Genomic DNA, 13,056 nt, shown 5'->3' on the forward strand with positions numbered 1-13,056 from the left:
CAAATTTTTGCGAGGTGTTCATTAATTTGTTTAGAGGCAACGGAATCTGGGATCGGTAAAGGATTATCAAATGTAATTCTTGGTTTGTCTTTACGTTTACCACAAATCTGCTTCACTTTGTCGTACCATTTACGGAGATTGCTCACCTCAAGCATTTTTACTTTATAACGATAGTACTTCTCCTTAGCTTTCTTTATTTCCCATATTACCTTATTTCTAAGTGTTTTGTAACGTTCATGTTTTTTCTTCCTAAAAGCAGTTTGTCTATACCTGATAAGTTTTTTTAATGTATGGAGTGATCCAAGGTCTATCGGTAGAATACACTCGCAAATGTTTGGTAGGAAAAAACTTCTTGTACGCGGAGGTGAGGGTATCGTTCATTATGTTCACTTTATCATCTACATCTTTTATATTATAGACCTGTGACCAGTCAAATTTGGTAATCCAGTTTCCGAAACTTCTCATCGATGAATCAGTACAAGGCTTAAAAATCTTTGTAACCATTTTACCATTACACTTAATTGAGTTCAGCGGTTTCCAAATAATGACATTGTGATCACTTTTTCCAAGTGGGGCTTGAATTGTAGGAGTCATATAAAAATCTTTAAGGTCCGAAATTATGAGATCAAGCATTTTGTCTCCTCTGGTTTTATCTTTAACAACTTGGTGCAAATCAACGACATGTTTAATAGAGAGGAGATATCAACACTGTTGAAATCCGCAGCAATAATGACTTTTGCTAAATTTCTTCTTGAACGGATAGTGTCAATCGAATTTCTAAGATGGTTTAAGAGGTCACGTTGATGGTCTTTGTTTTGGCTGGGGCTACAATAAATGGTACACACATATATTTCAGAAACTTCACGGGGAAGCTTATAAGGCTGTAATTTGACCCAAACACATTCTAGTTCGTCTGGAACAGTAATAAAATCAACGTGATCAGAAGGAATGCTGTTGTGGACGTAGGTTGCTACACCTCCTCCTCTGGTATTTGTGCGGCTCTTATAGAAAATGTTATAGTTACTGACCTTGCAAATATAGTCTCCATTAAACCATGTTTCCGCAAGTGTACAAACTTGGATGTTATTATGTTCGAGTGTTACCTGAAGGTCTTCCATTTTATTACAAATAGAACATGGATTCGTAAATAAGCCGCGCTGAGTATGCCCAATTGGCAATATACATATTGTCTTTGAATTTGAGGAGTCATAAAGTGTGGAAATCATTCAATAAGTAAAATTAAACCGTGGGCGCCCAAAATATAATTAAAGTACCTATAGATAGAAGTGAAAGTTGTGTACAAAAGCCCATAATGCCATTTTAAGTATATGATTTTCGAACGTAATCCGTTCCAACGAATTAGTAATTCGTTTGAACGGATTAATAATCTGTCAAGTAATTGAACGAATTAGTAACATTTTTGGCACACTGATGTCATTTTAATTGTTTTTAATCCCAATGTTCGATCGCTTCCCGGTCTGTGTGTGTGATTGGGGCTGTTCACACTGCGACGAAGAGAGTTTCACCACTCTAAAGAGGGCGGGTTTATTTAAAACATTTTTTGGTTTGTAGTGGTGTTTACACTGTGTAAATTATACAATACACGTGTTTTATTAGTGTATTAATTAGGCCTTTCTTGGTTGTTGTTTTAGTAAAAGATGTAGGCCTAGGCATACGTGATAAACGAGCGGTAAGTGCAGGATATGAGACTTTATCTAGGCCTAGGCTAGTAGGTTGATGATGCCTAATTAAAAAAAATGATTGCCCTATTCTAAGCTAGAGTAGTAGGCTAGGCCTAGCCTACCTAGGCCTATAGGATAGGCCTAGGCCTAGTAGTAGTAGAGTAGGGCGCGCCTAGCCTAGGCCCCTGGCCTAGTAAATTATTATTAGAAATACGAATACACAGGAGGCTTACTACTAGCCTAAGACCTCTAGGCCTAGTCTAGTCCCGCCTCGGCCTACTAGTCTAGTTAAAAGGTATCTAGGTAGGGCCATGCCTAGCCTACTCTAGGCCTAGTCTAAGTAGGGCCTAGCTAGGCGATCGAGTACTACTAGACTAGGCTAGAGGGCCTAAGTACTAGCCTTTTATAGTTAGGGCCTAGCCTAGCCTAAAGTTTAAAGTCTTAAGTTATCAAACCTACTATATGTAGTAAACAATGTAGCCTATAGATTACACATTCCATTTTATTTCTTTGAGATTTAAAATAATGCTGAACCTAAAAAGATGTTTACAAGTCACAAGGTTTTTACCAAGAAAAGTGTTAACTACTGTAGATGTTAGTAACCGTCATTTAAACACTGGTGAGTTTTTTAGTTGTTGGTTAAAAATGACTATTTTTACTTGTATTACAAGTATATTTCTGGTCTTATGTTTGTACAATAAATCATCCACAATTTTCCAGTTATCGTTCAGGCCAACTTGCATTTTTGTTGTATGATATGTCATCATCATTCATCATTATCTTCATCTTTATTAATTTGTTTTTTTTTATTAAAGGTATCCTCCAACTGGGGAATGAAGTACAGCATGCCTTAAAGCATGGCTTACCATTGGTGGCCCTTGAAAGCACAATTATAACACATGGAATGCCATACCCACACAATGTCAGGTATGTTCTTTTCTTTTCTATTTCACATCCAGAAGCTAGCCAGCCAGTAACAGGATAGATATATTGTCATGCTTATAAACAGTCTCATTTGACACTATATATTAGTTTAAGATTAAACCCTGTCAACACTGGAACTGACTAACTAAACTAGTCGTGGTTACCTTATCAATTTTTAGTTGTAGACGAACCAGTATGCGCAGTGGCTTAAATCAAATGTATCGCTACTGGTCGCGTTTAATTCCTGTTCCGCCTGTCAGTTGCATTCAGTTGCTCAAGTTGAGGTGAGTTCCGTATTGATATAAATAAGCCTTAATCTGATATAAAAAAATAAATGTTTTCAGGACTGCATGTGAAGTGGAGCAGATTGTACGTGACGGTGGCGCCATTCCAGCAACAGTTGGTGTAATAAATGGCAATCTCCATGTTGGCTTGACTTCTGACCAACTAGAACAACTAGCATCATGCATGGATGCTATCAAAGTATCTAGGAGAGATTTAGCATGGTCACTCAGTCAAGTTAGTATATATTATTGGTTTAGGTAAATGTAAAAGGTAAATATATGTAACCTGTAGTTTGTCAATTACTGGCCTAACATGTTTAGAAATTAAATATTAAATTGACTTATTTACTAATTAAAATTCATAAAAAAAAAATATGGAAGATGAAAAGAAATTGATTAACAATATTTAAAACTTTGTCTACACTATCAAACCAGGGAGTTGTAAAATTTACAACTCCCTGATCAAACTTTATGTGACAACAGAATGGGATGTGCCCATATATGGACATGATGATATATCACTACCGTATTTGGCCACATCACACTTTTTTGGTCAAACTAGTTTGATATGTAGACAGAGCTTTGAAAAATAAATCTGATAAGCCAGCCATAACAAAATAACATGAGGATTTAAATAATTATATTGTGTTTAATACAGTTGTTATGTAAATAGAGTTGTTATGTAAATAGATGTTTCATAATTTTTTGTTTTTTTTAGGGTAAAGTTGGTGGAACCACAGTAGCTGGCACAATGATCGCAGCTCACTTGGCTGGTATACAGATATTTGTAACGGGTGGTATTGGTGGTGTACATCGAGGTGCAGAAAACAGTGAGTTATTTGATGTCATATAGAGGATAAATTTCATAGAATTTAAAGAGATGTCAATTCTACTAAAAAAAAACCAAAAAGGCTAATTTAAATGCATGAGAACCCCCTGCACACAGTTCAGTACTTTCCCTGTTGGTATTGAAGAATTCTTTTACTGCCTTCCTATTTCTTTTTCATCGTAATTGTACTGATGTTTGTAGTGGCCAAAGGTAATCATTGGATATGCTGTACATTAGACCATGGAGACCTTATTTCACCATGATTAGATGCAGTGATCCAATCAGGGACTTGAGTGACCCTGCCCATAATGATCCCCCTGGCCTGGGAGGAGAGCATAATAAAGGGCCCCACCTTGGTTTACAGGACCGCCTATTATTTAAATAATAAACAAATAAATAAAATTTTGTTTAAAATAAATAAATAGATATACTGTATAGTAGGCCTGTTAAGTGAACCAATCCTTCAAATTGTGATAACATTCTAAAACTTTGCACAGTTATTCATTAGGGTGTTAAAAATATGAAATGGAAGGGTTGCACAGATATTGGTCAGGGGAAAGCCGCCATTTTGGATTTCAAAATGGCGGACCCCAAATGTTCACTTTTCAGGTATATCTCTGCTATTCTAAAGAGGCACCTAGAGTTCTGATTTTAGTTGCAAATTATATGATAATAGGGTCACCAAACATATTGGTATAACTAACATTTTGATTGCATGGCGGCCATTTTGGATTTCAAAATGGCGGACTTTAAATTTTCACTTTTCAGGTATATCTTAATGAATGTCTTCGAACCATTGGGCCTGAGCATATTGATTATTGCTGGTCCATCTAACACCTTGGCATCAACTAATGGTTGATGTAAGGAGGGTCGTCAAAGACAGCGGGAGCATGCCCAACAATTGGACCACATTTTGACGCCATGCAATCAAAGACGTTATACCAATATGTTTGTTGACCTCAATACCATTTTATACTCTGTACCTAAAATTATAACTGTAGGTACCGTACTGAAACATTTTGAGTTCGCCATTTTGAGATTCAAAATGGCCACAATGCAATCAAAATGTTATAGTTAAATACCAATGTTTGGTGACCCATTACCATATAATTTGCACCTAAAATCAGAACTCTCTGTACCTTTTTAGCAGAGATATACCTGAAAAGTGAAAATTTGGGGTCCGCCATTTTGAAATCTAAAATGGCCACCATTCAATCAAAATGTTAGTTATACCAATATGTTTGGTGACCCCATTACCATATAATTTGCACCTAAAATCAGAACTCTAGGTACCTTTTTAGCAGAGATATACCTGAAAAGTGAAAATTTGGGTCCGCCATTTTGAAATCCAACATGGCCGCCATGCATTCAAAATGTTAGATATACCAATATTTTTGGTGACCCCACTACCATATAATTTGCACCTAAAATCAGAACTCTAGGTGCCTTTTAAGCAGAGATATACCTGAAAAGTGAAAATTTGGGGTCCGCCATTTTGAAATCCAAAATGGCGGCTTTCCCCTGACCAAATTTTGTGCAACCCTTCCATTTCATGTTTTTGACACCCTAATGAATAACTGTGCAAAGTTTCAAAATATTATCACAATTTGAAGGATTTGCCTAAAATATGCACCTTATGCCTACTAGTACATTTAAGTTGCCTCAGGCAAAGGCAATGCATACAGTATGTCAACGTCAGTCAATGACGGCCTGAGAACAGCTAAATAAACAAGAACAAAGAACCTGTAACAACAAAATCTTTTAACAATATGCTTCACTATAGGTATGGACATCAGCTCAGATCTCACTGAACTCGGAAAGACACCTGTTACTGTTGTTTGTGCTGGAGCCAAGTCAATATTAGATATTGGAAGAACACTGGAATATTTAGTAAGTGCTGTAAAAAAGAAAAGTTGCGGTTTAATGTGAGACTAAAGCTCTGTCTACAATATCAAACTTTATGTGACAAAAAAATGTGATGTATATTTAAGCATATCACTACCATATTTGGACACATCACACTTTTTTTTCAAACTAGTTTGATAGCATTTATTTATTTATTTATTTCCTTTATTGCATCAAGTAAACAGTGATGAAGTTGACATAAATATTTAAAAAACAAAAACAAAACAAAAAAAAAACAAAACAAAAAACAAAACAAAAAAAAAACAAACAAAGCGTAGACTGAGCATCATGTCAAAATTGGTAGTCAAGAGACACTGAATGTGCAGGGGGTTATTATTATCAAACAATACAGAAAGAATTATAAAGATCTTGCGCATTTATTTAGGAGTGTCTTAATCATTATCAGAAATTGTAATTATCGGAAATTTCTGTTGAGGCCGAGTTATTAGAATCCTGGTGAGATAATTAAAATACATTAGTGTCTTCTTCAACTGTGGTGCTTATTCATATCGGGCCCTCATTTAACTGCGACGATTGCTGTATTCAATTGTGTCTTTCGTTCTTATAAGCTGCATATTTTAACTGCACCAATTTTAACTGAGTTGCTTATTGAAGAATATTAGAAATATAATTAGTTATACAAACAAAATAAAAGTTTGTATGTAAAGTATGTATACATAAAATATTATACAAGTAATGAATATTTGTGTTTGTTTTGCAAATAAAAATTCAAGTTTGTTTTTCAAACACTTTGATCAGGAAACCCAAGGAGTAACTGTAGCAACATACGGTGATTCTAAATATTTCCCAGCATTCTTTTCACCAGCCAGTGAGTACCTGTCTCCCTGTAATGTATCAAATGCAACTGAGGCTGCTCAGATCGTTGGTGAGTTTTTAAATTATATATAGTATCGGCATTTGTGAAAATTGAGGCTTATGAATTTCAACGAATTATTCACTGTATGCTATGGTGTGCACTGGCAGCTCAGGCCTAAAAAACAGTGTGTGTAATAATAATATACAAATAATCAATGTTTATGAGTGGAATAGTATAAATAATTTCATGAGGTAAAGTTGAGGCAACGCCTCAAGAATATCATGTTTCTATCTAACGATCAAGTTGAATAAAAACAATACTGTCAAAATGCTTGGTCAATTGTAGATTATGTACAGTAAGTCAATGACTTCTACAACAAATAGAAATGTGTTATAATACAATAATTGTGTGTAATGCATGTGGCGGAGAGTTTATTAGTGAAACAAAAATAAAGGTCCTGAGACATTTATCCAAAAAATTTTTCTATGTATATTGGTATGGTATTTCAATATATGAGTAATAACAATTTTAAAAATGTGATAAGAAGAAAGTTCATTTTATATTTAGAAATCTTTTTATTCTGTTTTTGCATTTTTAGCAACAAACAAAGCACTTGAACTGAACAGTGGCATTTTAATTGCTGTTCCTATCCCAGAATGCAGTGCCAAAGATAGTTCACAAGTTGAGTCTGCAATACAGACATCTTTAGAAGAAGCAAAGTGAGTGAACATTTGGAAGTGGCTATTGTTCAACCATGCATGCAATTTATTATTTTTCTATCGGCATGGTTAAAAGTGCATCTTGTGTGAATTTTTCTATTGCCAGATATGTTAGATCTTAGAAGCAAAGTATTAGACACACAGTTGATCATGCCGATAGAAAATATTGAATTTACACACATGGTCAGCCATAGAATACTTTAAATTACATGCACAAAACATAAACAATCTCATTTGTTTTATTTAGTTTATGTCTCCCTCCAATCATGGAGGTAAAAAATAAGTTGCAATGAAAAATTGTACGGTCATTTTTTTAAACTATCTATTTTTCTTTTTGTACAGTCATTTTTTAAACTCTCTATTTTTGTTTTTAAGGCACACGGTGCAAATAGGAAAAGATGTTACACCATACATCTTAAAAAGAGTAAATGAAATTACTGGAGGAACAGCTCTGCAAGCTAGTATCCTTAAATGTGGTGCATGAGTTGAACTTGGAAAGTCAAGTGTTTGAGTAATTGAGGCAGGGTCATTTCAATATATATTGTAGATTAAAGTTTTGAGGCTGTCCTCATCCCCAAATCGTATTGCTAAGAACTTAATGCTTAATTGATTGGTATTAGTGATTGTAGTGTAACATTATAAAACAAGTGTGGACATTCATAGAAGTTGTGTAGTCATAAAATCGGCACAGGTCTGGGCTCTCCTCAACCATAGTGCTTATTACGTAAGGTTGGAGATCAAGTGTACACATTTGGCTTGTGTGAAGAATTCAGTACACTATAGTGCGCTACTTCCGACTTAGTCGTCAACAGATCAAGTGTGTCATTCACACCTGTGCGCAATTCAGCCCAGTAATACTTCACCTCACAGGTTATTCTCCACATTTAATACAAAACATCGTTTACTGTTAATTTAACGAGTTATCTTACATTTAATTGTTGTGTATTGGAATATAACCTTCCAACCCCTACTCTACCAGTTGTATCTGCATACTTTTTTTAACCAATAGTGTCTAGATATAGCATTGGTCAAGAACAATGCAAAAGTAGGTACAGAAATTGCAGTGGAATACAGTAAATTAAGTGCTAACAAATCCTACAGTGTTGGCTCAAAGACAATGCATAAGGCAAATAGCTATACAGAACGAAACTCAATTGCAAAGCCTGTTGTTGTTGGTGCTAGTATTTATGATTTGAATGTAATGACACATTCAACTGATATTATTGTAAGTAAGAAGTGTTATAACACACTTAAATTGTTATTTTATTGGACGATTGTGGGTCACATGATATGAAATAAATGTTATGTAGCACTCTCCAGAGTGCAGTGTCGTTATGTACAATCGAGTACTGCAATTTGCAAACAGATCAACACAAATGTTTATTATTATTTGTTTATAAATTATTTGCCCCATTGCACTCATCCGCAAATGGTGCAGTTAATTAAGCTTAAAAGGGAGTGTTGGTGATGAAACATGATTTAACAAGCAGAATATAATTATAATATATATAAAAAAAACGGCTATAATTTAATCTGAACACTATATTTATTTTACCCAATTATTAATGATATTATGCTGCCAATGCCATAGATTAATTCTGAAAGGTGAAAATAAAACTTCCCATTCTTGTAGCAAATTCTGAAATTATGGAAGTATCGGATGCAAGTGATCAGTTCCAATTTGTTCAAAAATACTGATGGCAATTGTCAATCATATGATAAGAAATAATCTATATAATAGCAAAATGCTTTTTCAGTATGGTGGGACGACAAACGTTGGTTCAATACAGCAAGGTGTTGGTGGAGTTGGTAGAAATGTAGCAGGTACTTTTTTTAATACTGAATCAAACTAGATTATTTCATAGGGTCTGGTCTCCATAAATAATAAAAACACCAACAAAACTAATTTCGTATTAATTATTATTTTAAAGTACATTCTGAAAAAAGGACATTAAGGATCTGCTTAAAGGTGTGTTGTATTTGGAGTCTAGTTGACTGCACTACCATATTTATGAATAATTGTAATGGTAGTGAGTGGCCAAGCGGTTAAGACATTGGAACTGTAATTTACGTAGCCATAACATTGGCAAGAGTTCGAGGCTCACTCGCTGCATGGTTTTTTTATTTTATTTTTTATTCTCATTTTAGGCAAATTGCCAATGATAACCACAAGTGAATTCATTCACTATCCTTCTCAAGGTGGCAATCACATCTGGTGGTAGAACAAATCATCTCGGATAAGGTCTATAAACCATAGGCCAAGTGTACAAATCTAGCTTATATGTACTTTATAAACCTAGTACATCTTTCGAGACGATTAGGGGGTGACCCCAGTGTACTACTGATCATAACTAGGCCCTCTGGGAGATCAGTCTTTGACTGAAGAGGTTACCCAGTATAAATAAATATCAAATCTAATTTCTGCACACTAGTACTATATTTGAATGTAGAGCTATCTTGATAACTTCTGCAAATCATTCTCTTTCAGATTGCTTGTCAAGGCTTGGGGCTGATCCGTTATTTATATCTGTTGTAGGAGATGATCTTGAGGGAAAAAGTTTGTTAAGCCAATCCGATTCCATGGTATTTACTTTAATTATTGCATTTAAATTTGTTTCCCATCCTAATGAAAAGTTTATGTATTCCCTGCATACAGTATCATTTCAGTACCTAATAGTATACACAAATATTGACTGGTCGTAGGTGGAATAGCCTGGTAGTGCGAAACGTGAGCCTACTACTATCTTTCCAAGGTCAGTGTACCTAGATAATAGTTAGTCAAGGCAGTTACCTTCTTCATCAATTAACTCAAAGCGACCTAGGCTTATTTCAGCTATGTTTGCCCACCATATTCAACCATAATCACAGTCATCATTGGAGATTGTGGTTACTGTTTTCAAAGTCTAGGAATTTACATGTGATAGGGTAAAATTAATATCAATGTGAATAAAAGCTTTGCTAGTACTTATTTTCCCAGTGATAAATGATAATGGAAACTACAGTACCATCTACTTTTTGACCAATGAAAGGCTTACAAAGTATATGTATAAGACAGTAGTATTATTACATTGTATTTTACTAGGATACTAGTTGTATTACTGTTTTACAAAATGAGAGGACAGCTTCATACTGTGCTGGACTGGATGGCAGCGGCAATGTGTTCCTGGGAGTTGGAGATGCAAAGATTTGTGATAAACTAACACCTCAGCTTGTAAGGAAATAAAACAAAATTATACTTAAGTAAAATATTTCCCTTAAATATTAAGTATTTCACTTACATTAACTCAATAACTATTTAAATTTAATTGTATTCACTTAGATTTTAATTTTAAGGGTGTTTCCTTTAGCCTAAGTGTGAATGGTGAATACGGCCACAGCATCCTAGTCTTTATGCCTTCCTACCAACATATTTTCACCTAGTAGTAATGCTAAAAATGTCAGTACTGCTGCAACCACTGCAAAGGAGAAACTTTGTTGAATCTGAAAGCTTTTGACTGTATTAGAATAGCAGTTTTGCCTCAAATGCTGTTCAAAATACTTCAAGATAATGCTTTCAAAATGTCTTATTCTTCAGTAATCTGAATAATGTTTGTGTAGTTTATTTTTGTTGGAATTTTCTTTAATTAGGTTAGCAATTTCAAGGAAGCCATTGTGGAAGCACCTCTTGTTTGTGTAGATGGTAATATTCCAACAGAAACTATTCAGTATGTTTGTGACATCTGCAGTGAGCATCATATACCAGGTATTATAGCACACCTTAGTAGATTGTTGTCACTTGATTGTAGGATTGTGGTCACATGATATTAAATAAATGATCTATTGCACTCTTAATGATGTCATCGAAAGTGCAATGTCATTATATGCACGCGAGTACTGCAAGTTCATTTTTGTTACACAGTGATTGAGCAACCACAGCGCTGTTGATGGTCATGTTTGATTAAACTCTACCCAAAAAGAATTAACGATTATTAGAAATAAAAGTTATACCACTTCTGCTTTCAGTTTGGTACGAGCCTACGTGTGCACTCAAAGCTATCAAACCTTATGAAACCAATGCTGGAAAGTCCTTAACATTCGCTTCACCTAACCTCAGGGAGCTACGTCAGATGTATTCAGCTGTCGATGGCTTTGAACCACAATCTATACATGGTAAGCATTGGTACAGTTTGCAAAAATATGTTTGAAACCACCCACTGTCTACTTTATACACATACATATTTCAAATTAGAAATACCACTGCACCACCAAGGTGTTGAAAACTGAACTCTTTCATAGTGCAACACCAACCTCAAAATAAGTCTTTAAAAGCCTAATCTACACTAGCACACATTACAAAACCTATATTTGAAAACTCTGCCACTTTTTAGAGAATTCAGACAACAAACTTCAGAAATCTCGTTCAAGACAGCAACTAGTTTTCTGCAGTTTTTTTAACTGGTTTACACTAAAACTTTTGCAACCTGTTTTTCCCAAAACAACTTTGTACACTAAATTTGCTAGTGTAGACTAAGTTTTACATTAGAAAGCAAATGTTTATGTCTCAACCTGCAATTGGTCCAACATATTAATTGTGCTGTAAAAAACTGGTGGTTTTTTTTCAGATGAAGAAATGTCGTTAACAGATATTATACGGGAATGCCGTCACCTTTGCAGTGTTTTGATCAAGAATGGTCTACATTGCATTATACTAACCTTAGGTCCAGATGGCGTACTTGTTTGCCGGAATACGGAGCCAGAAGAGTTGTTTCCTTGTGGCCATTTGAATAGGATTGTAAGTTATGTTATGACAATGTATACTTTTGTTATCTTCGATGGTGTTGCGTGCAAACCTACAGTTTGTGTGAAGCTGTAGTTGGTGGGTTGGATGCTTCACTTCCAATCCATTGGTCCTAGGTTCAACAGATCCTATCTCAGCCAGGCCAGCTGCTGCTCTTGTGGCGTCTATGGCCCTGTGACCCATTCCTTATTTCCAGATTTATTTCACTGTAATAACAGTTATTATAAAGTACAGGAGATTGTGCAAATTTTGAGAAGACATCTTTTTTGTCTTAAAAGTTTGAGAACTTGTATAACTTCACGTATACAAACTGTACACAAAAATCTTATTTCAGGATGATAATAGCATGGTGTCAATCCAACATTACCCAGCATGCAGTGAGGTTCATATTCCTTCTGAAGTTGTTAGTGTTTCTGGTGCTGGTGATTGGTAAGAAAAGATCATGTATTCCTTGTGAAGTTGTTAGTGTTTCTGGTGCTGGTGATTGGTAAGAAAAGATCATGTATTCCTTGTGAAGTTGTTAGTGTTTCTGGTGCTGGTGATTGGTAAGAAAAGTTGTTAGTGTTTCTGGTGCTGGTGATTGGTAAGAAAAGATCATTTTATGTAATAATAAATAGAAGAACAGTGATAGGGATTAAATTAAGTAGTCCCTTTTTCCTATTTCAGTCTTGCTTCTGGTGTGATATCGGGAATTCTTCAAGGGCATGATCCAGATGTTTGTATTAAAGGAGGACTTCTTGCAGCTAGCCATTCCATTAGATCTCTACAGACTGTTCCAGACTCTATAAATTCAAGAGCTTTCTCTGCAGATGCTATCAAAGAGTGGGCACCATTTACACCTACTTGCATTATGTGAATATTTCTTGACAAGGAAGGGTAATGTTTGTTTCTCATTTTGAAATGATGGACTCCAGCAATTACACTCTTTACATGAAGTCACTTAACACTGGACTAACACTATTCACATGGACTAACACTCTCACTCTTTTCATATAGGCTAACACTCTTTACATGGACTAACACCCTGGGGGGGGGGGGGGGGGGGGGTGGGGGGGGGGGGTCACTCTTAAATATTTCCAAACGGGGAGGTGCCGCATTTACGGGTATATTTTCGAGGGC

At 35.3% G+C, this 13,056-nt stretch overlaps 1 protein-coding gene across 2 annotated transcripts; it reads left to right on the forward strand.

The window, feature by feature from the left end:
* Positions 1-1,579: 1,579 nt before the first annotated feature.
* On the forward strand, positions 1,580-12,959 carry LOC140048982 (uncharacterized). 2 transcript variants are annotated; one of them, XM_072093791.1, is made up of 18 exons: positions 1,580-1,690; positions 2,198-2,301; positions 2,498-2,609; positions 2,951-3,125; positions 3,609-3,720; positions 5,503-5,609; positions 6,384-6,510; positions 7,040-7,160; positions 7,536-7,621; positions 8,177-8,385; positions 8,918-8,984; positions 9,649-9,743; positions 10,243-10,371; positions 10,788-10,902; positions 11,163-11,309; positions 11,762-11,931; positions 12,272-12,366; positions 12,604-12,959. In XM_072093791.1, the coding sequence occupies exons 2-18, from the start codon at positions 2,208-2,210 to the stop codon at positions 12,791-12,793; spliced, it is 2,151 nt and encodes a 716-aa protein (XP_071949892.1). In that variant the 5' UTR covers positions 1,580-1,690; positions 2,198-2,207; the 3' UTR covers positions 12,794-12,959. The 2 variants fall into 2 exon arrangements, with proteins under 2 accessions (XP_071949892.1, XP_071949900.1); XM_072093799.1 differs by lacking the exon at positions 12,272-12,366 and having other exon boundaries at positions 12,604-12,761.
* The last annotated feature ends 97 nt before the right edge of the window (positions 12,960-13,056 follow it).

Source organism: Antedon mediterranea, chromosome 1 (assembly GCF_964355755.1).
Source record: "Antedon mediterranea chromosome 1, ecAntMedi1.1, whole genome shotgun sequence".
Taxonomy (NCBI): Eukaryota; Metazoa; Echinodermata; class Crinoidea; order Comatulida; family Antedonidae; genus Antedon; species Antedon mediterranea.

Bases quoted from the DNA above. Each gene is read 5' to 3' on its own strand.
- LOC140048982 (XM_072093791.1), top strand. From the start codon at position 2,208: ATGCTGAACCTAAAAAGATGTTTACAAGTCACAAGGTTTTTACCAAGA. The intron at 3,721-5,502 runs GTGAGTTATTTG...GCTTCACTATAG, and splicing joins ACATCGAGGTGCAGAAAACA to GTATGGACATCAGCTCAGAT. The intron at 11,932-12,271 runs GTAAGTTATGTT...ATCTTATTTCAG, and splicing joins GTGGCCATTTGAATAGGATT to GATGATAATAGCATGGTGTC.